The sequence below is a fragment of the Balaenoptera acutorostrata genome, chromosome 7 (assembly GCF_949987535.1).
Source record: "Balaenoptera acutorostrata chromosome 7, mBalAcu1.1, whole genome shotgun sequence".
NCBI classification, from domain to species: domain Eukaryota; kingdom Metazoa; phylum Chordata; class Mammalia; order Artiodactyla; family Balaenopteridae; genus Balaenoptera; species Balaenoptera acutorostrata.
The window spans coordinates 47697722-47724103 of record NC_080070.1 but is presented as its reverse complement, the minus strand read 5'-3'; the positions used below and the strand labels follow the sequence as shown (position 1 = coordinate 47724103).

At 33.9% G+C, this 26382-nt stretch overlaps 1 protein-coding gene across 1 annotated transcript in view; it reads left to right on the top strand.

Moving 5' to 3' along the window:
- Positions 1-25140, top strand: part of ZNRF2 (zinc and ring finger 2) — a 92890-nt gene extending 67750 nt beyond the window's left edge. Inside the window, exons 3-5 of the mRNA XM_007193533.2 lie at positions 12582-12687; positions 20848-20927; positions 23851-25140. Of these exons, the coding sequence (XP_007193595.2) occupies positions 12582-12687; positions 20848-20905 (164 nt within the window). The 3' untranslated portion in view covers positions 20906-20927; positions 23851-25140. The remainder of the gene's footprint in view (positions 1-12581; positions 12688-20847; positions 20928-23850) is intronic.
- The last annotated feature ends 1242 nt before the right edge of the window (positions 25141-26382 follow it).

Below are 26382 nucleotides of genomic sequence, written 5' to 3'. Positions count from 1 at the left end.
TTCATAGCTGTGTTATTTGAAAAACTATTTATGACTTATTTTCCATTTGGGTTGAATCTTTTTATGTTATAGAGTACACTTCTCTCTGTTCTGCTTTCTCCAAGATTATTTTGACTTATGTTTACCAGAAGCTGTGAAGGGTCTGAGATTTTACCCTACTTGTAAGCTAACATATCAGCCTGCCACAGTTTCATGAATTCTGGCAGAAAAGAGAATCAAAGGACTTCTATTATTATTAATCATAACAGCAGCCAGAGTATCAGCATTTTCTTGTGCCACTTCCTAAAGTTCCTATTCCCACAGGGTGATGGTGAAGAGGGCAAGGGGATATCTGCATGCTCAGCGATTTGCATTACACAAGAGGAACCCTGAGTTTAGGGAAGTAAGCAGGTCCACCCTCGCACTGGAGGGGACACTGTATCTTTCAAGGCTGTTTGCTCTACAAAGATCCTTGAAAAGATAGTCCAAGACTTGAACAGGAGAGACCCATGGAGAATTGTTACCCAACAGTTTGTTTTTATTTGTACTTGCCTATCTTTGCTTATTCCTTTTTTTTCTTTAATTAATTTAAATTTTATTTTTGAATAGGTAATATGTTTGCCAAAGCAGAGAGGTACAAAGGATGTACCGTGAAAAGTTCATTCATAATGAACTTTTAATTTTTTAGGTATATAAGTTATATATTATCTAATCATAAATCACACATTTGTTTTAATCTTACAGTTAAGTAGATTCAGTTCTCACTGCAAATCCTTTTGCTTTAGCTATTCCAGGCATCTCTTGGTTAGCTTAGGTTTATCCTCATATAAATCCTTTGAGAAGGGCTCATGGGAAACTGTTCACTAGACTGCTTCCATGTTTAATATTGGTTGTCTGTGTTTTTTGTTTGTGTTTTTGAATTACAGTTTGGGTGTAAAATCTTTGGGTTATGCTTCCTTTACTTGAGGATATTATAAGCTTTCTTCCAGTCTTACAGTGTAAAATGCTTCTCTGGAGATGTCTGAGACCAGCCTGATTTCACCTCCTTTTAGAATTGACAGTCTTTTTGCCAAGGTGCCCAAAGAACTATTTTTTATGACCAATATCTACTAGCATATATTTTAAATAGTGTTGATTTTTCATGATTAGTTTTCTCTAGGATTCAATTCAATTCTAGGATTTAAGTATATAGATCTAGATCTATTTTTGTTTCTGTGAGGTAATTTTATTTTTTACAATACTGTAGGTGTGTAATAGGATCTCCCTTTCTTGTCTTCCTTAGGTAACATTTTTTTCTGTAATTATTAAAGCTTTTTTCATTTCCAGTTTACTAGTCTCACTTTTGACCCCTTGTGTTCCTAACTGTGATATCAGGTATGTCTGTTCTTTCTTGTTCTCCTTCTAGTTTCACCTTCATTTTGTAATAGGTTTTTTTCCCTCTTCTTTTTCATCTTCACTCCTGAGCTCTTATATTTTGGCATGTGTTCTAGGACAGTTGCTTCTCTATGTTTCCCTGTTTTGTTTATTTTTTCTTTTTAATTAATAGTAAATAAGTTGATTTGTTGAGGCTAGATAGTAGTTATATGATGTCCTGTTATACTGTTCAACACACATACATTTACATTATAGCTGGTAAATTTAGTGTTGTTCTTTCCCTTATTTTGTATTTATTGTCTATTTTACTTTGTTCTTCCCAGCCTTCTCTGGATTGATCAAGTTACTTTCCCTTTCCTCCAGATTAATTCAGAACTTTTACTATACATCTTTCATTCCTTCGTTGGTTACCTTACTTTAATATATATTTTTAAACATATACTTCTGTTTTATTCTGTCAAATTAGGAGTTTTCTTTGTGCTCATCCCCCTAATATATTATTCTTGCTCACTTTCCTGTCCCCTACTCCCCTCCCCCTCTATCTCCAAGTCCTGGATATTATGAAATAATTTAGACTTTACATCCTACATTACATATTAAGTTTGCACTGGCAGGATGTTACTTTTGTTTCAAAAATCCTTAGTTATGTTACAGTTTCAATCACAGTATTATCTATTTAGATTTAAATTTCACTTAAACATATTTCATTGCTCTCTGCTGTTTTCTGTACTCTTTAATTTTCTCTTTCTGTATATTGAGGGTTTTGTTGTTATTTTAATTTTCTTTTTTGTTAAAAGCATTTTCATGAATAATTTCCTTAGAAAGCCTTTCATGGATGGTATACTTAATGAGCTGTTGGATTCCCAAGTGTTTCTTGTTCACCTTCATATATGATTACTATCTTTTGCTGAATATAGGATATTTTTCTTTTTCTTTTTTTTTTCCCCTTTAAGTCTGTAAAATTGTGTACTGTCTTACTCCCATTATTATAGATGTGAAGTCTTGCTGGGTCTCATTGTTTTTTCATCTTAATTTACCTGTTCTTTCCATTTGGAAGCTTACAGGATAATTTTTTTTTGAATGTTGGAAATCCTCTTTTTTTCCCAGGATGCATCTATTTAAGTGTTTTTTCACTCGACTCCCATCTTTATTAATCCTGCTTGAGACTTTATAAACCTTTTCAGTCTAGCAACTCAAATGTTTAGTCAGCTCAGGGATTATTTTCTTCTAGTATTTCTTTGATTATTATTTCTTTCTCTGTTCCTTTTTCTCTTCCTGTGATTCCTATGATTTCAACATTAGAGCTCCTGGATTTATCCTCTGTGTCTTATGTTTTTGTTAATTTTTTTTTTTAGTTACATGATATTTATTCTAGATTACTAACTTAGTTTTCTGCATTGGCCTTCCTTTTTCCCTTCTGAAATATTAAATTAAAAAATAATGGGTTTTGGTTCTAGGAATTTCTACTTGTGAAGTCATCATCCCTTTCCTCCCTCCCTTTCTTCCATTCATTCATTTGTTCTGATATTATAGTAGGTGTCTATTTCAGTTTTTCAGCTTGCTTCACCTTCATTCACATTGTTGTGTATACTTAGTTTATGACCTTTCTCTGTTCCATAATGTTAGCACACATGTAGATCATACTATTATTTCTTTCTCAAATAGAAGTGGATGGAATGTAGGATATTATTCTCTTGTGAGCCTTGTGGTCATTAGCTTGGCACACACTAGCCCTTTTTGTTTAGAAGTGTGAGGAAAGAAGTTTCCCTGTTCTTGGGTGCAGAGAGAGTTCTGTCCTCAGGCCAACTCAGTAGCTTCTTTTTTTCAGTAGTGCTTTCACTGTCAGAGCAGCCTTCTTCCCTTGTTCCAGTGGGATTCACTCAGGTACTGAAGTTGCCTGGGCAACTGAAGGATTGGTAAACTTTGAGCAGAAAGAAATAAACCTGTTTCAAAATCAGTGTGTTTCCCCTCTTCTTAAAACAATTTTCTTATAAACCCATTTTACACTTGCTCTCTCTTGATTTTTCATGAGGTTTCATTATCTGAGGTTTCAGATGAATCTAGATTTAGATTCTCCAGGATCCAGCAATTAGTTACAGTTATTTTAGTAATTTAGTCACAGTATTTAGTCATTTAGTAGCAGGGTGAAGAGGGAATCAAGAAAGAACTCTGAGTTGTTATTGTTACATGACTGTTGTCAGAGCTACTGGTTCTCACCTTCCTGCTTTTTCCTTCAGGTACATTTGAGTTTCACTCTTTGCTCTATTATCTTAGGAGTGACATTTAAAATCTCTCTCCTGTGCATACATAGTGCTTTTAATTCTTTACCCATACATGCTAATCAATCTGTAATTATTTATTGGCAAACTCCGCATATACTCAGTGCTTTCTGGTTGATTGGCTGATATGAACCACTGGATAAAGATGAAGTCAGTACACTTAAAAAAAAAATAGGTCTGAGCTCCTCTGAGTCACCAGACTGCAAGTGCAGTGCCCAAGTCACTGAAACACCAACCCCCTGGCTTTGGGGCATTTTCTCTGCCATTGGTTCATTTGTTGCTTGGTGCTTTCTTTAGTCTTCGGAGATCTTTTGCTTCATTAGCTGTTCAAAAAATATTTATCAAGCAGTTACTGTGTACAAAACACTATGCTACGTGCTGGAGTAAGCAGAACCTACAAGGTTCCCTGCCCTCATGGAATTTACTGTTTCTTGAATACAGAGGTTGCAAAGTATTGGCTACATCAGGCTCACAGACTTTTTTTGTTTGCTTACACAGTATCAAAGATGTTTTTGAGTCAATATTTTGAAAATGAAGAAATTTCATCTAAAAACCTAAATTTGCAGCTGCTTTAAATATACCTAGCCACACTGGCTCTTTATTCCCACATGGCATTCTGCTATAGTAGCAACTGCCCCTTTAGATAGGACTGTGGGCACCAGTTTGTCACAATTACCTGTTAACCCCTAAAACTAAGGCCAAATTCAGTTGACATTTATTGTCACAACTGTTCTGTTCTTTTTTCTTATGAAGTAGTTTAAAAGATGAGCTACTTTTTGAACGTTTTCTGGCTTATCCCCCTTTAGGCATTTTGAGTTTTGACCCTGTACATTATCTACCAGTCAGCCTGCTAATTACCTTGTAGCCTCAGGGGGAAGCAGCAGGGAAAGACCATCACGCTTTAGCCTCAGTACGTATACATACACATTGTAATACGCCTTCTCAGATTCATTCTAACAGAATGATAGATAGAATTGTAGTTCATAAATCTGATAATAGTTCTGACATAATATGTTTTGTTGTATGCTATAATACAATACCATTGTATTGACATTTTTCAGTTTCAATACGATAGTAGAATTTTGTTTAATTTAGCTAACATTTAGAGCCTTAAGCATTTTTACATTCATTATTAGTTCTTTTATTTTTAATCATCAATATGAAAGACTGTGAGATGCAGGTATTATGACTTGCAATTTATTTGAAGAAAACGAGACTCAGAATTTTGTGCATTGTCCAAAGTTCAGACCTGTTCTTTTCCGTAAGACTGCAATTGCATTTGCGTTATCTCATTAGATCTTCATAACACTTTTAAGAGACAAGTCTAGCAGGTTTCATCATTTCTTTAGATTGGAGAAAACAAACTCAGAGGAAGTGTCCTTTCTTGCCAGTAATCACATAGCTAGTATTCAGAACATACCTGCTCCTTGCCAGGTACAGTGGTAGGTATTTAACAGATATTATTTAATTCTTACCACTGCCCTATGAAGTAGGTATTCTTGCCCCATTATATTCCTAAACCCGTTGCAGAGTTGGAATTTGAACCTAGAACTGTCTATAAGTAACACTTTTTAAAAATTTGCTACATTATATTACCCAGATTGTTTGACTCTTTTGTTATTGCCATTAAAGCCTACATTATAATTTAATACATTAATCTAATTCTAAAAGTATACAATCATAAATTAAGTTTGAAAATCAGCTTTTTTGTTTTTTTTAGGACTGATGTTTTTCTCTCTGCATTGATTCAAAACAAAAATGGACCTGAAACTTTTTAGTTCAAAGTGTATTTTATTTTATTTTTGTATATATTCAGCAGTTTCTTTTCTTTTCTGTATGTGTGTGTTTTGGGGTATTTTTTTGTTTGGTTTTTGGGTGTTTTTTTTTTAACTTTTTAATGTGGACAATTCATTTAGGTAAACACTTGTTCAGGGTTTAGCAAATCAGTGATTTGTAACAGGGAGGGAGTAAAGGAAAGTCATCTTAATTTGATATGAAGATTGAGGAGTAATTTGGTAATTTAAAAATTTCTTAGATGACTTGTATAACTTCTTGCAGCTTATTAGGTACCTTTTTTTAAAATAATTAATTAATTAATTTTTGGCTGCGTTGGGTCTTCGTTGCTGTGCGCGGGCTTCTCATTGCAGTGGCTTCTCTTGCGGAACATGGCTCTTAAGCGCGCGGGCTTCAGTAGTTGTGGTGCATGGGCTCAGTAGTGTAGCTCGCCAGCTCTAGAACGCAGGCTCAGTAGTTGTGGTGCACGGGCTTAGTTGCTCCGTGACATATGGGATCTTCATGGACCAGGGATTGAACCATGTTCCCTGCATTGGCAGGCGGATTCTTAACCACTGCGCCACCAAGGAAGTCCCGGTAGCTGGTTTTATAAAATACTTAATCCTGAGCTATTTTTTTAGGCGAGTTAGAAATAAAAAGGTCCAAGAAAGCTAAATCTGTAAGTATTTAGTTAGTGTTGTTTTTGTATATTTTACCTTTTAGAGTATATACTTTGGGTTCCATTTTATTTTACTTACAGTTTCTTGGAGAAGGTGCCAAATGTCAATTTCCAAAATATTCCCAAGAGTACACATCTTTCCTTAAAAGTCATCAGAAGAGTCACAACTTCTGTCTCCTCTTGAAGAATAGTCTTAGTTTTAAAGTAAGTTTCTAACAATGCAAATGAAAAGTGGCTATATGCTTAGCCAATTCTCAGTTATATTTAAACTAAAGAAAGCATTGATGCAGTAAATGTCAGTAGCATCTAGGCAGAGGAAGCCCACAATTTCTCGTCAAACCAGAATAAGAAGTTTCCAAACAGGGTAAAATTTGACCCTGACCATGAACTTTGAGTTTTAGACAGTTCAGTAAAGGTTATCCCCATGTTTTTATTGATATATTAATCTTACAGTGAAAATGACTGTTTTCCTTTGTTAAATATCATTTCTAACTCCCCTTAATGATACTTGAGTACAGTAACATCTCACGGATCTATAATCTAGAATATTAATGTTAACTTCTCTTAAGTCCATTATAGATATAACTTTATATCTGAAAGTATTTATTAATAAACCTTGTGAGCCGCAATTTTTCATTCTTTGAGTAATTGCTTCTTACTAATGTTGTGAATTTTTTTAATTCTCGATTTTTCTAGGGATTATTTCACATTTCAGCTGCTTTTGTTTTCTACTGCTATCATTGAGGGTTCAAGAACAAAAAATAAGTCTTCAGGTAAAATGCCTGATCCATAATAGTGCTTGGCATTGTATTTTGCTGAAAAGATCATATACCTTTGGATGCTTGATCTGAAAATAAGGTTGTGATGATTATGAAATTTTCGCATGGAGTTTTGTTGGCTGCCTCTAACAAATTTGGTCTTAGTTGTTGTTTTTCTCCCCCACCACCCCAAAGGATTTTGGCTGTCTGCTTTTGTTCATGTTGTCTTGATCTGCAGTAACTATATGGATATGTGCTTGTACTTGCTAAATATTTTAATTTTGCATATTTGGCTGCTTGAATTTTAAGTAATTTCTTTGGGTCATGCAAATTAAGAGCTTGAGGCTATAAGTACAATAACAATTTACAGAAGTTTTTAGTTTATAAATGTATGTTTCTTTTCTACTATATTGAAATATATAGATTTCACATTTTGCAAAAATTAAATTTACAATTCAGTTCCTCAGTTGCACACATTTCAAATGCTATTTTCAGGCCATATGTGGCTAGTAGCTACTGTTTGGACAACACAGATAAAAGATTATTTCTGTCATCATAGAAAGTTCTGTTGGACAGGGCTGTTTTCCTGTTCCATAGAAGGAAGTAAGCAGTAAAGTGTGAGTTCATTTCTGATACCAGTTTTTATAGCAGTTTAATAACTCCAGAAGATAAAGCATATGACCAGTCTTAAGCATACTTCCTCTAAATAGGTAGCCATCCTCACCTTTAATATTTCAAATCTAACGTTGCCTAAAACAGTTTGCTTCTGTATTTATACTCTTAAAGTGAAATTGTTTTGTAGCAAAATTCATGAAGTTGTAGAAAGGCCAAAGACTTACCCTAAATTTGAATCCTGACCCTAGAACTTACTAGTTTAGTAACTTCTGGTAAGTTACTTAATTTATTTGAGCCTCAGTTTCTTTATCTGTAAAATGGAGGTAACCTTAGTTACCTCATAGGATTAATAAAAGACTTAAGTACTTCTAAAAGCATGTAGCAAAGTGGACATTTATAATACTTTTAAATATAGAATGAAGCCAAAACGTTTAAAAGTTAATTAGGCAGTATCATTTGTATGGAGTTGTTCCCAGTCTGGCAATTATAATAGGTCTCTAGAAATGGCTGGGTCAAGAGTATCCTATAGAAGTTTCTGTTGGCCATGGGATTATTTATGACAATTTATAAAATTGCAACAACTAGAATAACCAGAATGGGGAGAAGAGGAAAGAGAAAAATGACCAACTTTGTTTTTCAAGAAGTCATAAAGGTTTTTCTGATAATAATGATAAAAACTAATATTTTGTATAGTGTTTTTATAACATGAAATTTCACACAAGAGTCTTTAAAATTTCATCTCTATAATATTTTGAATACCTTTATTAATGCTAGTATTAAAGAAGAGTAAAAGGAAACTCAAGGGTGACCAACATTTTGGAGGTTATGTACCTAACTAATAGTGAGAATGGAAATTCATATATCGCTTGCAACTTTAAATCTTATGCTCTTTCTATTTCAGCATGCTCTTTCCTTGATAGCAGTTGTTTTCTGAAGCAGGTGTATATTTCAGAATCTCTAGGGATGGGGCCCAGGTATATGTTTTTTTGTTTTGTTTTGTTTTGTTTCTCTGTTGAGCAGAATACATACCCAAGTGATTCTGGTGCCTACTTCTTGATAAAATCATTGTCCTATTCCAGGTTTAATTCTTCTTTTCCTGTATCAGTACCTCTAAATTAATGCATAGACCATGTGAATAAATCAAAGAATTAGACTGATAAGGAATACACTGATTCCAGCTGTTAGGTGGGACATCAACACTTTTGAAAAAGCAACACAAGTTTAGTTTCCTGTTCACAGTCTTGAGTATCTCTCCACTAATCAGTGTTTGTGGAGAGTGGGAATTCCATACTAGCCAACCATGGTAGTTAAATCTATTTGTGTTCCCTTCTCTGCTTTTCTCATATTAATTTTGGCTAGTTAGTAGTCTACTCTTAAGGTATTCTAGTCCTAAAACATTGACTCCTTATTGCCTGAGATGGTTTCTTCATGAATGTTTTCAATTGATTAGCTAAAGACTTTTAATAATCTTTTCTCAGCTGTCTTAAAGATGCTTCAATGTCCTGGATTTAGTGGTATTTCTAGGCCCTATTTAACTCTGCATGTATCTCATTACTAAGCTGAAAACTTCTCTTTGAAAGAAAGTACAATGTCACAATAGGGTAGGAGAGGGGCATACTCTAGAAAACCTCCAGTCAAAAGTTAATCACGTTGCATAGTAACTTTTCAAAAATAAACACCTTCAAACGTACAAAGACAGATTCTATTGGAAATAAGACTTTCAAATTTGAAAATTAAGCATTTGCTACTTGGGGCAGTAACTGTTGAGAACGAACTGTCTTTTAACTCAGAGTTGCTTATCAGAATGCAGTTGAGCAGTGGCTATAATATGTTAATGTTAACTTTTAATTTTCTGAGCAGAGATCATTTCATTAGAAACTGTTTACATTGGCTATTGGGCTGCTTCTGCACTGAAATTAATGTGTTTGGGATGTTCTTATATATGTGTGTGTGTGTATATATATATATACACACACACACACACACACACACAGACACACATATACACACATATACATGTATGTGTATATAAATATATATATCTTAACATAGAAAGTACAGTTCTGCATATTTTTTATTACTTGGGCTTTAGGACCTTCTGATTAAAATGACTGACATTAATATGTCATTCTAGATTAAACTAGAAAGATTTTTTAAAATTAGTACCTGCAAAGCATATCATTATATTCTTAAAATATATATTATTCTGTTAATTATATGCAGATTGGATTTGTCTTTGTTGTACTGTAAATAAATTTTCTTATAAACAGGATAACCAAGGCCTTTTAAAATACTAAAATTTTCCCAACTCAAAGATTTTTAAAACCTATTGTAATAAAGAAATGAGAGTTGGTAGTTATAGGTCAACATAAAAGCATTGTAAGACACATTTCTGTGAACAATGAATTCAGAAGCTTTTACTTCGTGGATTTCTACCTATTTTTATTTTGTGTTGAGAATCTGTTACATAGATTTATATGGCAAAAATGTGGCAATACTTTTTATTTTTTAAAAGCTGGTCTATCTAATTTATGTTAATAGAGATTTTTTGGTTCCTTTATACTTAAATCTAGATGCATTGTTACTGTATTCCAAAAGGTAGAAAATTTGATACCCTAGTCCATCAATTCTAAGACACACTTCTTTTTATAAATTTTAACAACTCTGAAAAATGAGACGTGTCTTAAAATTGATTTGTGTCATAGTTTAATGGAAACATTTTTTTCTTGGTGAAATATAAAACTCATGGTGCATCTTATAATTATTGATGTCTTAGGCTTGATAAAAAGTGATGGTTAATTTTTTGAAGTTAGTTGTGGGACTTGGATTTATGTTATGATGTGGTATATCTTTGTGGTGAAAAAAATCTAAGTGGTGAGAACATACCACAAAAAATTCCATATTATTTGGAATTATACCTGTACTATGATCCTTTAGTGTTTCCTTCAGATCTTTTCCTCTTTTTTTCATTGCTATCATCCTAGTGTTAAATGATAAAACTAAAAAATTTGGTAACAAGTTTGATGTCCTTTATTCAATGGAAAAACAATCCATAGATTGGGGGACTACAGTGCCTAATAAGCACCTCCCCAGGGGATTTTGGGCAAGAGTGAGTTTTATGGGGCCTTAGAAGAGGCACTGTGAAAACAGGACATGATTGGCTAGGAGGCTGGGGGTTTCCTTATAAGGCTTACAGGTTCTATTTTCTAGGGCAAGGTAGGCTAGCTAAAGCTGAGTTGGAGGATTGTGATTGGTGTTGGGTTTCCTTGAGAGTGAGGTATTTTCTGTAGTGCAGGCTGACTTAGGTATAGGTTTGGGACGTGGTCAGAGCCACTGAGATGACTTCCATTTTGTGGGTTCCAATATACCAATTAACTTTAACACTAGTTAGGTGCTTTACATTAAACTGGTTCCCTATCTGTGGAAAGCTATCCAGAACAATAAGAGGAACATGGAGATCAAGAGAAGGAGGAAAGACTTGGGGTTGCAGGTGCGGTCGGGGTTGCGGTTGGGACCTCCAGGGTCAAGAAAAGAAAAATGGGGAGAGGACTCTTGAGGGGAGTGTTAATAGGCATCATTTTTCATTTACCCAGTTCCACTTGCCCAAAAATCTTCTTCTGGTTAAGTCTTTGATGTGATACATTAGCTTGTGAGCTACCCAATAGTTAGCTAAAATTACTTCAACCATATTCCCTAGATTCTGAAAGCATAAGCCTTCTTGCTAAGGCCTTTCCTTTTTCTGTGGAAGTTGCCCTCTTACCCCCTCTAGCCTTATGGGTAAATCATCTGCTGGTACCTTATTTTCTGTAGACCAAATAGAGTCTGTATTTCATCTTAATGTGCTATCTCAAAATGAATAACTAAAGGGGGAACTACTTATAGAATGGATTTTTCTAGAAGGAACTATTACAGATATGTGCACAATTAAATTTGTTGGTGTTTATAAGAGGTATGGGACTAGCAGATAAGTACTTAATTTTAGGAAACTTTCCTACCTTGCTCTGTGTTTAAGCACTTGGGTGGAGATTAATGCAGCCTTTCCCCTTTAGCTTGTTTGGTTTTTATTTCCAAAACCAGTAATTTATCTATTTGTGATATAAATTTATATTGCATTTTCCTGCTTTTGCTTTTTGTTCTCTAAACTTACTAAGAATGTGTACTCTTCAACAGTTTTAATGGCATGTTTTAGTTAGTCCTCATTTAAAAAGAGTCACAAAGTATGTCCGGCTAATATACTCTATTTTAGGCAAGATCCTTTTAAAATTAAAATTTAACGTTAATAAAATGTAATTTAAATTAAAATTTCAGTATAAAACATAAATTGAGAGAAGCTTTTTTTTTTTCCCCCGAAAGGAATTTTTGCTTTATAAAGGCTTTCACCATAGGAATATTTTAAACAAAGTGATTAAAATACCGTGCAAGTTAGTCTAATTGCTGCCTGGAGTAGACTTGGCATTGTTATGGGAAAGGATTAAGACCTAAATATAGTACAGTTATTAAAATTGGGAAATTTAATGTTAAAAAAAAAAGGATTAAGAGGAATTGTTGAGCCTTATGACTGAAATCCTCAAGTTTCCAAAAATCCCTTTCAGAATCTACACAAAAGCTTTGATTTACCTTTGTATCTTCTTGAATTAAGCAGATTTTTTTTAAAGTCCTATATTCAAGATGATTTCTTTAACTTATGCAATTTTGTTATTTTAGAATTTTAAAAATTACAATAGTATTTTCATGTCTTTTCTGCCATGTTATACTCTATACACTTTTTTGAACTAGCTTGGGCACCAAATTAATATTGATTAGTAGGATAAGGATAATAAATTCCAAATTCCAAATAACTGACTTACTGATAAAGTTTTATAGGCAAAGTCTTTTGCAAGTTGGAGGATTCCATACCGTTCTTAATTACTAACTGCAATGCCTCAATGAAATCTAAATGGAAATGAGAGACACTGTCCATAAGTAAAGGTAAACATTATTCACTGATTTGTGAATAGCATTTCAATTATAGGTGCTGAGTTTTATGTATTTCTGACAAAATATGCCAGTCACCACTCTTTATAAATTAGCAGTCACATAATTCTTTCAGTTTTATTGTCCTAAGCTCATTTTCTTTTTTCTCAGAGGATGTGCTGAGTAAAGATGCTGGGGAATGTGCAATATGCCTTGAAGAATTGCAGCAGGGAGATACTATAGCACGACTGCCTTGTCTATGCATATATCATAAAGGGTAAGTTTATTTTTATGTTAACCAAATTGATATTAGACTAAAAGACCTTTCTCAAGTTTCACACTTTTGTAGTTAGGGCTGAAAAGATTTCTTCTTTATTGAAACTCCCTTTCCCCATTTCTTAAAAAACAATAGCCTTACTGTTGGTGGGAATGTAAATTGATACAGCCACTATGGAGAACAGTATGGAGGTTCCTTAAAAAACTAAAAATAGAACTACCATACAACCCAGCAATCCCACTACTGGGAATATACCCTGAGAAAACCATAATTCAAAAAGAGTCATGTACCACAATGTTCATTGCAGCTCTATTTACAATAGCCAGGACATGGAAGCAACCTAAGTGTCCATCAACAGATGAATGGATAAAGAAGATGTGGCACATATATACAATGGAATATTACTCAGCCATAAAAAGAAACGAAATTGAGTTATTTGTAGTGAGGTGCATGGACCACCTAGAGTCTGTCATACAGAGTGAAGTAAGTCAGAAAGAGAAAAACAAATACTGTATGCTAACACAAATATATGGAATCTAAAAAAAAAAAAGGTTCTGAAGAACCTAGGGGCAGGACAGGAATAAAGACACAGACGCAGAGAATGGACTTGAGGACACGGGGAGGGGAAGGGTAAGCTGGGATGAAGTGAGAGAATGGCATGAACATATATACACTACCAAATGTAAAATAGATAGCTAGTGGGAAGCAGCCGCATAGCACGGGGAGATCAGCTTGGTGCTTTGTGTCCACCTAGAGGGGTGGGATAGGGAGGGTGGGAGGAAGATGCAAGAGGGAGGAGATATGGGGATATATATATATACACGTATGACTGGTTCGCTTTGTCATAACAGCAGAAGCTGACACACCATTGTGAAGCAATTATACTCCAGTAAAGATGTTAAAAAAAAAAAAAAAAAAAGCCTTCTTTTTCCTGCTAGTACTAAAACTTAAGCCCATATCTGTTTGCATCCCAAAGGCTACCATTTGTTAAGCATTTACTGTGACCCAGGTGTTGTCCATAGCTTCTTGAATAGGTTATCTTATATAAGCCTTGTAACAATCTCATTGTACAGCTGAGGAAATAAGCTGGGGACCATAGGCAATCTCTCCAAGGTCGCATAGCTGGCAATAAATGGAAGAACTGAGATTCTAGCCATGTCTGTTTGACTCCAGAGCCCATCTGGTTTCTCATAATGTGTTCTTGGTTTCAGGAAAAATTTGATTTAAGATGATTTAAGGTAACCTACAAAAAGAATAGAAAACTATAACTTTAAAAGCAATAAAAGAAATAATGTGGAATTTTATTTAAAAGCAGGGCATGGGGGTTGGGGAAAACATAGAGAAAATAGTAAATAGTACCAAAACAAAGAGGCAAAAATAAATCCAATATCAGTAATTATAATAAATCCAAATAGATCAAAGTAACCAGTTGAAAACAAAAGATTGGGATATGCTGTTGATGAGCAACACACTTAAATGTAAGGGTTATAGAAAAATATGGATGTAAAGGGATAGTAAACCATATCCAGGCAAATATTAACTAAAGTAAAACTGACAAAGCTAAATTAATATTGGACAAAATTAACTTTATTGCAGAAAGTATTAATATTTTATGATAAAATTATATAAAATTCAATTTTTTGTGTACTAAAGAGCACAGTCTCAAAATATTCATAGAACTGTCAGAAAAAATTGACAAATCCATCATGATAATGGGAAATTTCAATACACTTCTCACTGAGGCAAGCAGACATACACAAAATTAGTTAAGACCTAGAAAAATTGAGCAATACAGTTAACAGATTTGATCTAATGGATGTGTATGTGTATATCTGCACCCAGCAATTAGAGAGTACATTTTCTTTTCAAGTACGTATGAAGTATTGTAGAAATTGATCATGTACTAGACCATAAGACAAGTCTTAACAAACCACAAAACGTTGGTACCATACAGAATGCTGTTCTCTGAGCTCAGTTTGATGTCAGTGACAAAAGATAAATATTCTGGGATCAAAGAAGAAGTCATAAGGGAACTTAGAAAATACTCTGAACTGAATAATAGTGAAAACCAAGGATTGTGTTAAAAGAAAGACTGAAAAGGACTCCCCTGGTGGTGCAGTGGTTAAGAATCCTCCTGCCAATGCAGGGGACACGGGTTTGATCCCTGGTCTGGGAGAGTCCCATATGCCACAGAGCAGCTAAGCCCGTGTGCCACAACTACTGAGCCTGCGCACCTAGAGCCCATGCTCCGCAACAAGAGAAGCCACCACGGTAAGCCCGCGCACTGCAATGAAGAGTAGCCCATGCTTGCTGCAACTGGAGACAGCCCGTGCGCAGCAACAAAGACCCTACGCAGCCAAAAATTAATTAATTAATTAATTAATTTAAAATATTTTTTAAAAGACTGAAAATCAATAATCCAAGTTCTTACTGAAATTAGAAAATTGGTAACAGAATAAACACAAAGAAAACAATAAAGATCAGAGAAGAAAAAAATTGAATGAAAAAATTACACACTAGAGTAGAGACTGACAAAGTCAAAAGTTGGTTCTTTGAAAAGAATAATAAAATAGACTAGCCTCTGGCAAGATTGTCTCTAGAAGGAAAAAATAAACAGTATAGGAATGAAAAGGAACACGTAACTCTAGATATGGCAGAAATTAAAAACGATTGGAAAATTCTGTGAAAAATTTTATACTTTTCAAGTAAAAAATTTAAACAAAACAGGCAGTTTCCTTAAAAATATAATATTGTCCAAAATGACTCAAAAAGAAGTAGGAAACCTGAATAGACTAATAACTATCATAAGTAGTTATTAAGACTAACCCTGAAAAACCACAAATATTTTTTAAAAAACCAAACCAAAAACCTAAAAACAGGCCCACGATGACAGTTTGACAGCAAATTTACCAGATATCCAAAGAACACCATGTTAACAGTAGTAAATTCCCCCCAAAAGTAGAAGATGATAGAAGGTTCTCCCACTTATTTTATGAGAATAGTATAAACTTGGTAACCCAAATCAGACAAGGACAGGATAAGAAAGAAAATTAAAAGGAACGCTCATTTATGAATATAAATGCAAAATCCAAAAACATACTAGCAAACCAAATTTGTCAATATAGATCGAAAATAATGCCTTTCAACCAAATTGGATTTATGCTACGAATGCAAAGATATATGTGATTAGAAAATTTATGTATATAAGTTACCACGTTAACAGAGGAAAAGGACCGTATTAATAAATTCTATATTATTAATAATTTAAAATCAAAAGCAAAGAATAAATATTCGATAATATATTAAAATTAATAAGAATTTAGCTGGGTTGCCAGATATGAGCTCAACATATGAAAACCAGCTGCATTCATATCCCAGTACAAAAAATATATATAACCTTTTTTTAGAATAAAAACATTAACAGCAACAGAAGCTACAACGGGAATAAAGTATGTTGAGAATAAATCTTAAGATATTCAAGACTTTAAAACTTTATTGAAAGATATTATCGAAGGTTTGAAGTAAATACAGGTACCTTTTTGTGGCTAGGAAAACTCAATGCCATAGAGATGTCACTTCACCCCAAATCTATGTAGTTAATGCTATTCCAGTCAAATCTCAACTAGTTTTTTCATGTAACTTGACAAGTTGATTCTTAAATATATATGGATAAAAGAACAAAGGGCCAAGAATAGTCGAGACACTCATAAAGAAGAAAGCGATGCTGGGGGCAGGGAGCTTGTCCTGTACAAATTCACCATAGGACTATTAATTAAGACAGTTTGGAAAGGATATAGGTGGGTAAGTGGGAAAGAATAGAGTCCATAAACACCCATGCATATACGGAGAGACAACGTAACTTGGAGGTTAAGAGCATGGACTGTTGGGAGTCAGGATTCCTAAGGTTTGAATTCCAGCCCCTCTGTTAATTCACTGTGTCATCTTGGTCAAGTTACTTAATTTTTCTCTGCCTTAATCTGTAAAATGAGGCAATAGTACCAACTTCATAAAGTTCTGAGGTTATTTTATTATTATTTATTTATTTATTTATTTTTTGCTGCGTCGGGCCTTTGTTGCGGCATGTGGGATCTTTTGTTGCGGGGCACAGGTTCTTCGTTGTGGTGTGCGGTCTTCTCTCTAGTTGTGGTGTGCAGGTTTTCTCCCTCTGGTTGTGGCATGTGGGCTCCAGAGCATGTAGGCTCTGTAGTTTGCCACACGCAAGCTCTGTAGTGAGGCATGCGGGCTCAGTAGTTGTGGTGCGCGGGCTTAGTTGCCCTGCAGCATGTGGGATCTTAATTCCCTGACCAGGGATCGAACCTGTGTCCCCTGCATTGAAAGGCAGATTCTTTACCACTGGACCACCAGGGAAGTCCCTTTTCTGAGGTTTTAAATGAGTTGTTTTTAGAAAGTTCTGGCATATAATAGGTGCTATGTAAGTGTTTGTTTAACATGAATGGAAAAATTGGTTTCCCAAGGGTGGTATTACAGTATAGTAAAGATAAGAATGAACTATTCAATGAATGGCACTGGGATCGATTGATATGTTATTGATATGAAAAAATACTGTTACTGATACTGTTATGGATATGAAAAAATAATTGAATCCTATTTTACATTTGAAATAAGAATTCCAGATTAATTGCCCGTGGAAACTAAAATCTAAAGTGTTGGAAAGAATATAGAGAGATGTTCTTAACCTCATGGTAAGGAATTATTTGGGGGGCTAAGATAACCTCCCCATAAAAACTTAGAAGAAAAGTTGATGAATTTGACTACGTTAAAATTTAAAACTTTTTTTGCATCATGATACTGTGAAAAAGTTAAAAACTAGACCTCAGAGTGTTTTCATAACAACAAAAGTTTTTCTATCTGCAACAGTACTCTGCTTCAGCAACTTTCTGTAATGCAGTTAGCTCATTGCAGTTGGTAAAGGTATAGAAGGGCGACAATATAATCACATCATACTGGTTCATATATAATATTTTTCAGCACATTAATGCTTTGCTCCATCAAATAAAAGCAAATATGGAAGCAAGCCATGGAAGAATACAGTTAACTTTAAGGATGCCCATTCACCAAGTAGACTCACACCCAATTCAGTTAGGCCCTGGGATTTATTTTGGAAGTGCCTGCTTACTTCGTAGTTCTCAAATTTTGTGCTTTGGCTTTTGTCTCTGTAACTCAACAGTATCAATCCTTCCTTAATCCTCTTTATATCAAGCTAACCTCACCCTTTTTTAAAAAATCCTATGTTTACAGAGGTATTTTATTTGTTTGGAAGGAGCACAGCTTTGTTCCGGTTACAGGGTTGTATTATTTGAGTGGTCTGCCTTTAACCTGTTTTTTTTCTCTCATAAACCCTGTTATTTTTAGTGAATAGTTTTGTAGAAAGCAAGGTTCATCAAAAATGTGTGTATTGGGCTTCCCTGGTGGCGCAGTGGTTGAGAGTCTGCCTGCCAATGCAGGGGACACGGGTTCGAGCCCTGGTCTGGGAGGATCCCGCGTGCTGCAGAGCGGCTGGGCCCGTGAGCCACAATTGCTGAGCCTGCGCGTCTGGAGCCTGTGCTCCGCAACAGGAGGGGCCGCGGTGGTGGGAGGCCCGCGCACCGCGATGAGGGGTGGCCCCCACTTGCCGCAGATAGGGGAAGCCCTCACACAGAAACGAAGACCCAACACAGCCAAAAATAAATAGATAAATAAATTAATTAAAAAAACAAACAAACAACATACCGATGACTGAGCCGCACCCCGCAGCAATTAAATCTGAATGTCTACAGATAGGACCCAGTCCAGACACTATACTTTAAAAAAAAAAAAAAAAAAAAAAGTGTGTATTATGTTACAGCTGAAATATCTGGATAATAACTTCTTACAAATCTATAAGGAAAAGACAAATCAAAATAGAAAAATTGGCAAAAGTTGTTGACAGCCAGTTCATAAAAAGGAGCCACAAGTGTCCAGTAATCATACAAATGTGTCTGCTGTACATATCCTACAACTCAGTAATTCCACTCCTAGGTATATGCTCTGGAGGGATTTTTGATCTTGTGCTCCAGGACAGTGCTGCTACTACTACTTAGTGTGCAGGTACAGGGTGAGATCAAGGAGCTTGTACCAGAAAATAAATCAATACAGTGCTGTCTTCATTGAGAAAGTTGTGCAGTGCTTAAAAAAAAAAAAGAAAAGTCAATCAAAACAATGTGTTTAGAGGACTGGTAACAGATAGCTCAAGGATTAGAACTGTGTGTACCACCCTTTGAGTAGTGCTGGCTAAGAGATGTATAAGAATGTTCATAGCATCACTGAAAGTGTCCATTGGTAAAAGAATGGATACATAAATTGCAGTGTGCTTATACAATGGAACACTATACACAGTGAAAATGTAAAAACTAGAGCCTTATTTATTAACAATTGCAAACCTCAAATTGACTGAAAAAAAGCCACTAGAAAAAAGCATACCTTATAGTAGTATTCAAATAAAATTTAAAACATGGAAACAGTACTATCTGTTGTTTTGGAATACTCATATATATAGTTTTAGAGTAAGAAAATGCCTAAGAAAGTAAAGCACCACAATCAGGAGAGTGATTTTCTGCTGGATTTTGGAGAGAGAAATATAATATTTTAAATAATGTGGGCTGATAGCAATTTATGTAAGAAGGACCTGGGATTTTAAATGGTTTCTTTGTCTAGATAAGCTGAAATCATATGATTGTAAAATAAGAAGTACCCATTTTAGATCACAGAGGGTGTACTATTCAGATGTATTGGGAATTGTTAACACATCTGGAGTATTTTGTTCATTTCTCAGTACTTTGTTGTAAGAGGTATTCTGGTAGACCAGAGGACGTCTAGAGCCAAGTGAGTCGAATAGAGAGCAGGCTGAATGAAAACAGTGTCATAAGCCAAATTGGGCATGTTTATTTAGACAGCAAAAGTCTTAATGACAACAGAAATTATTTTAGATATTGAAAGAATGTCATATGGTTGAGATCTTTTACCTTCTTTCCCTTTAAATTTATCCATCATTTTTACCTATCAAACCAACCTGTCAGGATATGAGGTTGGATAAATATTGATTTTACCCTTCAACGTATTAGCCAAGCCTTCTAGCTTTGTGGCATATGCAAATTTGCAATGTGTCGACAGTGAGAATGTTGAACAGTATAAAATCTGCTTGGGTAACTTCCTAGCTGTTGAACAAGTTACTTAACCTTCTTAAGGCCTTGAGTTTATCATTAGAACTTTCTGCAGTGATGGAAATGTTATGTATCTGTGCTATCTAGTAGAGTAGCCACTAGCCATGTGGCTGTTGAGCACTTGAAATGTGGCTAGTGTGACTGAGGAAGTGCATGTTTCTTTTATTTAATTTTAATTAATTTAAATTTAAATAGCCACGTGTGGCTTGTGGCTTACTGCACAGGACAGTGCAGATCTATACAACTAAAATTAAAAGGCTCTGCTGCCCTAATATAACTTAGGGCATATTTAACTTCCTATATTTAACTTCCTATAAAATCATGAAATAATATTATTTAACTTTAACTTCCTATAAAATATTTAACTAATATTTAACTTTCTAATATTTAACTTCCTATAAAATCATGAAATAGTTTATAAATACAAATGGATGATGGTATATTTATTTGTATATGTATATGTATTGCAGGAAGGAAGGGATAGAATTAAGTTTTCAATACTCACATCACATAAATATGGTCTTTTAAAATGTAATGCAGTATTGTCAAGAATTAAAGCTTAAAAGTTTGATCTATGGCATGAACTGGTTGACATTTGCATAAATGAACAACTAGTTTGAAGAGAGAAATATCTGTCCAGATTTGTCCTTTAATTTTGAATATTGGTAAAGTAGTAGTTCTTTAGGTTCTCTTTTGGGAATGGTTGTTCTGTTTAAACTTTAAAGTACTTTATAGCATAATTTTGCAAAGATTCATTTCCCTAACTGCTTAGAATAATCAGAATGTAATAAACATATTCTTATCTTTTATTTCTATATGCCAAATATGGTCGTTAAAAATATTGAATTTTTTTTCCACAGAGATATATTAATGTCAAGAAGTAAGCATTTTTATTATGACTGTTATGATATAAATAATTAAACTTAAGTGTTTCAGTTTTTCTGGTTTATTTCTTTTCTAGCTGCATAGATGAATGGTTTGAAGTAAATAGATCTTGCCCTGAGCACCCTTCAGATTAAGCATCAGCTTCCTGTTTTATAGGTAATTCTCCCTTTTTCTGTTTTAATTGCTTTTTAAACTGTTACCTGAGTTATACATTCTCAACCACCGTTTTTATTCACTCATTTATTAATTAAGGGGTGTGTGTGTGTGTGTGTGTGTATATATGTGTTCCAGACATTGTATTAGGCTACTGTATAGAAAACTCACATTAAAAGATACATAAAAACAACTTTCTTGATTTCCCGAAGAGAGTCATATATTAAGTAAACTCTATATTTTTGGTACTTTAGAACACTTTAGCTTATTTAATTTTAGTTTAATACTTTAAAAAACCCCATGAAGTAAATATCATGACCCCATTTTACCAATGAGAAACCTGAGGGTCAGAGTAATTAAGTTCTATGACATTAAGAAGCACGTTGCACCAACAGTCCAAGGACATGTAGTTAGCAACAGAATCAAATTCCATACTCTTATCCATAACTTCCCAGGTATGTTTTTAGGTAATGCAATATAATATAATTCTAATCATAATAATTAGTTAGCATTTATATTGCATTATTATGTGCCAGGGATTGGTCTAAGCATTTTACATCTATTTATAATTCATCTAATTGGTATAACAACCCTTTGAGCTCAGTACTCTTAACTACTCCCGTTATGCAGATGATGAGGAGATTAAGTTTTAGAGAGGGAAACTTGACTTGTCAAGGTCACATAGCTAGTTCCTTAGTAGAGCTGGGAATTGAATCAAAAGATTGTGTTCTTTGCTATTTTGCTATTATTAGGTAGGAACAGTTTCTTCAGAAAGTTGCATTTGTATTCATTCATTCAATTTAATCTTTCACTTTTGTATCCTACCTATACAGTAGACAAAAAAAAAATTGAATTTTAAACCAAATACAGAATTTGTTTTCCACTATTGATGTAGCTTATTCATGACTCTGCATTTTCTGAAAATGTTTAGCGAATTGAAATGAAAACCTCACTTGAGTATTGCTTTTTTCATATTCCATCATTTAGCTTTGATAAAATAGTTAACCTAATTGCTATCTTCATGTATATGAAAAGCTTTTTATTTTTATCATTTCAAAAATGATATAAAACATTGTGTTTTATATGAAGGCAGAATATTTTAGCCAATCTTGGAATTGTTTTGGAAGGAGTCAGAACCTCTGTGTTGAGAAACTCAAGATAGTCACAGACAACAATCTTTCCTCAATGTCTAAGACTGGAGGCAGGAAACCGAGCAGATAATACCTGAGATCTAGTCCTGTGCTGTTCCCCCATTTCCTTTTATTTCAGTAACTCCTGGTCTTAAATTTGAGGTGTTGAGATAATAAACACATTCAAGGAATTCTATTCCCTCTTAATGAGGGTCATTTAATAGCGGCAGATAAGAATATTGGCAAAATATATTTGAGATAATAGCAGCTATAGCAGCTGAAATAAGAGCTGCAACATTGAGAGAGACCTCTGTCTTAATAACATTAGGGTTATGCCTGTGAAATGTGAAGGCCTGGGTAGACTGTGTCAGCTTTTGAACCTTTTACTGTGAGATGATTCAGATCATCATACCTTGACACATTTGAGGTATGAATTGGGATTAGGTTGCTGTATAAGAGAAGTGTGGTGATGGAGTGGTATTTTGAGGATACATGCATGTACGTATGTTTTTATTTTACTGTGTAAAGGGTTTTTTGAAGAGGAGGATGCTTTGGAATGTCTTCAGGGTCACCTTACATCTGGGCCAATAAAGTAAAGCTATAGCTAAAATTTTAGAAGCTTTTTAAGTACTAAAAACCAATGCTAATAAAATGAAATTTTTACCTTAGTATTCCACATATCAAAATAATATGTCTAAATCTTTCACCCATAGATAAAATTTATCTTTTTAGTCAATAAACTTTTGTGTGTGAAAATGGAATTTTATGATATAAAATATTTTATTACATGGTCTAATCAGCGAAATTTTTCTTTTAGTGTCACAATGAGGTTATGGGATATGTGGAACATGCATCTCATGGTCAATATGCATGTCTGTTGGTTTTAAACAGCATTTCAGTTTCCTTACCCTATATATCAATGTTATCTTCTTATTCATTTTTTTTTTCATTGTGGAACCTGAGTTCGGTGGCAGCTGCCCTCAGAAATGTGAACCAATGGAATCTTTCTCTATGGGTCTTGAAGAGTCATTTCTGAGAATGTGTAGACATGGACTATCTCAACTCTTTTACTTTTTTGCTTTTGTTCTGACTGCCCTTATTTGTCAAATGATAAATTCTTCTATCCCTTTTGCTGTCCTAGATTAAAAGTGTATGGGTTTGGGTGGGAGGGAGGCTCAAGAGGGAGGGGATATGGGGATATATGTATACGTATAGCTGATTCACTTTGTTGTACAGCAGAAGCTAACACAACATTGTAAAGCAATTATACGCCAATAAAAATGTTAAAAAAAATGTGTGGGTTTGAAGAGGATTCAGTGTTGTTAAAACTTTTTTTTTTTTTTAAGGCAACATGTAAGTAGCACTTCTGATACTCTTCAGCATATGAATTTAGTAGTCAGCCCAAAACAGAGATACATGAATATCTAAGGTCTTGATTAGTTAGGAAATTGTTCACTATTTGTAATTCGAGGTTTTTAGTTACTTGGAGAGGGCTTAGTAAATTGTGTGTGTTTGTGTGTGTGTGTTTTCTGTAGTTTGGTGTAGTCTTTGTTGTGGAGGGGGAATGACTGTTACTTAGTGGCTACTTTTTGTAACTATTTTAAGCTTTAATTGGTCCTTCTGTGTCCTTGATTTGCTCTTTTGCAGAAAACAAATTTTATCAGTTTTTAAAATACTAAGTAAGTGTATGAAAATTTACAGTCTAAAGCAATGTTCATGGGGAAATGGATGTTGTATTTTGATTGTATTACTATCATGGACCATTGCTTAAACTAAATGTATCCACTTTTACACAGGTTTCCTTGTTTTTTCAAGATGCTTGAAAAACTGAGAGGATATGAAGATTTATCTCTGGAAAAGCAAAAACAAAAATGCAGGCACACTCAGCCAGAAATCTAAGTTCTGTGAGACTCAGTAATGCAGAGATGGACAATCATACAGGAAAAAAAATCCTGCTGAGGAGAGGACAATTGTCACAGAACTCAGTGTACCAAACATGCATATAAAGGACACACAGGGATTTTGAAAATGCTGCACATCCCTTAATAGTCATCTACATAGGTAATACTGATGAACATTTTATATTCAGACACCAAAGTTAACTGATTTAAAAGTTGATTTACTTTTTATTAAGTTCTCTAGAGCTGCGCAACTAGTTGTTTTTAATTTGTTTTGGGTTTTAGTTTGGGTTTCCTTTATTTTCCCCAACATGATGTTCCTGCATTCATCTATTCTTAAATTGAAGACCACGTAATTTACTTCTTAAAAATTAAAGTCTTGAATGTGAAACCAAGAAATGTAATCAAGCAGTAAAACATTCTCTGAATGTAGACCATGATCTCAAGTTCTTTGATTTTCTTTTTCTTTCCCCAAGAGTGGAAAATAGACTTCTACATAGGAAAGCTGAAGTATGTTAATACTTTAAATTAAAGGTTTAACATTATCAGAATGCAGTCCAAAGAGTAAAAAAAAATCAAGTTACATAATTACATTTTAATTAATTAAATTTGGATCATCTACAGAATTGCAGTTTATTAAATATGTTGTTTCCTTTTTAAATAAAACTGCTCAACAGTTAATCAGCAATGAATCATCTTGCAGCTATGCAACTTTAAAAAAATACTAATTACCAATTTTAAGTGCTTCCAGCTACAGTAACTTTAACGGGTATTTTTGTTTGTTCTTTTCATGTAATTATTTTATTGTGCTTTGCATCTCCAGGCAGTTTTCCTACATTTGGGTAAAATGTTTATCAGGTTGTAAACTTAATAACTTATGAAAAGGGTAAAATAAAATTTTCTTGAGTGGAACTTGGAATAATTTGCGGGACATTTTTATATACTTTTAAAAATCAGAATTTAATTGGGTTGCCAGATTTATAGCAATTTGCATCTTTAATTTTCCAGATAATCTGGGGTTTAGCATTTGATAAATGATTTTTTAAAGCAAACATGAAGATTTTGTTAATTTATAATTTATTAATGTGTTATTACTGTAATTGAAAATGTTAGAGACTTTTAAATTCAGTCTTGTTTAGAAAGAAATGTGTTAAGCAAAATTATGTGAATAAATATTCCCACAAAATACATCTGAATGGTTAAAAAATACTGGAAGAGAGCTATCAGGGCTGCAACAGTGAATGTCTTTTTTTTTTTTTTAATATCAAAAATACCAATAAATAGATTTCATGTTTTCAACATAGGGAAAATACTATCAGTGAACAATTTAAGCAGTGCACTTTACTCAGTATAATTGAGAGTTACACAGTACTGTTTCCTTATTTTAAGCTTTTCTTTAATGTATTTAAGTGTTTGCTTTTCTGTTTATTGCTGCTATTCTTATCCTTCTCAATTTTTTTTCTACTCTATTGCTTCTGTTTCATATTTTTTAAAAGGGCACGTACAGGAGCAACTGCTGCTACCCAGAAAAATATGTATATTATAAACAATTAAAAGAGTTTTTCATTGCTTTCAGTGTGATCCTAAACCAGGTAATGTTTTCCCTAAAGTTATTACTGTGAAATGTCTTTTGTTATGCTGCAGTTGATAGAAGAGTCCAAAACCTCCATTGTGACAGCTGACAGCACAGTTTCATAGGTGCTTTTTTTTAACCAGTTATGGAAAATATTCTTCCCTCAAAGAAAATATTCTTTCCTTAAATTTTTTCTGTTATCACAAAATCTTAATATGAATACACTTTAGTTCACATTTTCAATTTTGTAAGCTTTCTCTCCCTCTTGCTCTCCCTCTTTCTCTCTCTCTCACACACACACACACCAAGAAAAACCTCTTAGAATGTGAATAATTTTTTTTCTACTGGTATATTGTTATGGTAAGAATTATTTTCTTGTCTTCCATTCTTGAAGGAAAAGATTTACTATAGCTGTGGTAGTTAACTATTGATATTCTCTTGGAAGTTGATTTTCTGATATAATTTACTCATTGACTTTTAAAGTTTATTGGCCTAAATTCCCTTTTCCTTCTTTATCCTGTACCATACACTCACAGTCGTATTCACTTAGCCTTTGTTTGTCATACGGTTCCGTGCTGCAGCTCCTACAGTAGAAGCTCCTGTGGTTTAAGAGAAAGTTCAGTGTTTGTCAGTGTCAAGTGCTACTTCATTATTTGTCTAGAACAGTATCTACTTAAATCTGTTTATAGTGATCCCTTTTTTGTTAAAATTTACAAAAGGTAGCATTTTTTTTTTTTTACTTTAAATTCAGTCTCCATCAGTGACTTCCTAAAAAGAATTTAGAAATTGAAATTTTTTTAAAGCCCAGATGCTCCAGTTTTTATTTAAATTCAAAATTGCTAATCTGGAAAATATTA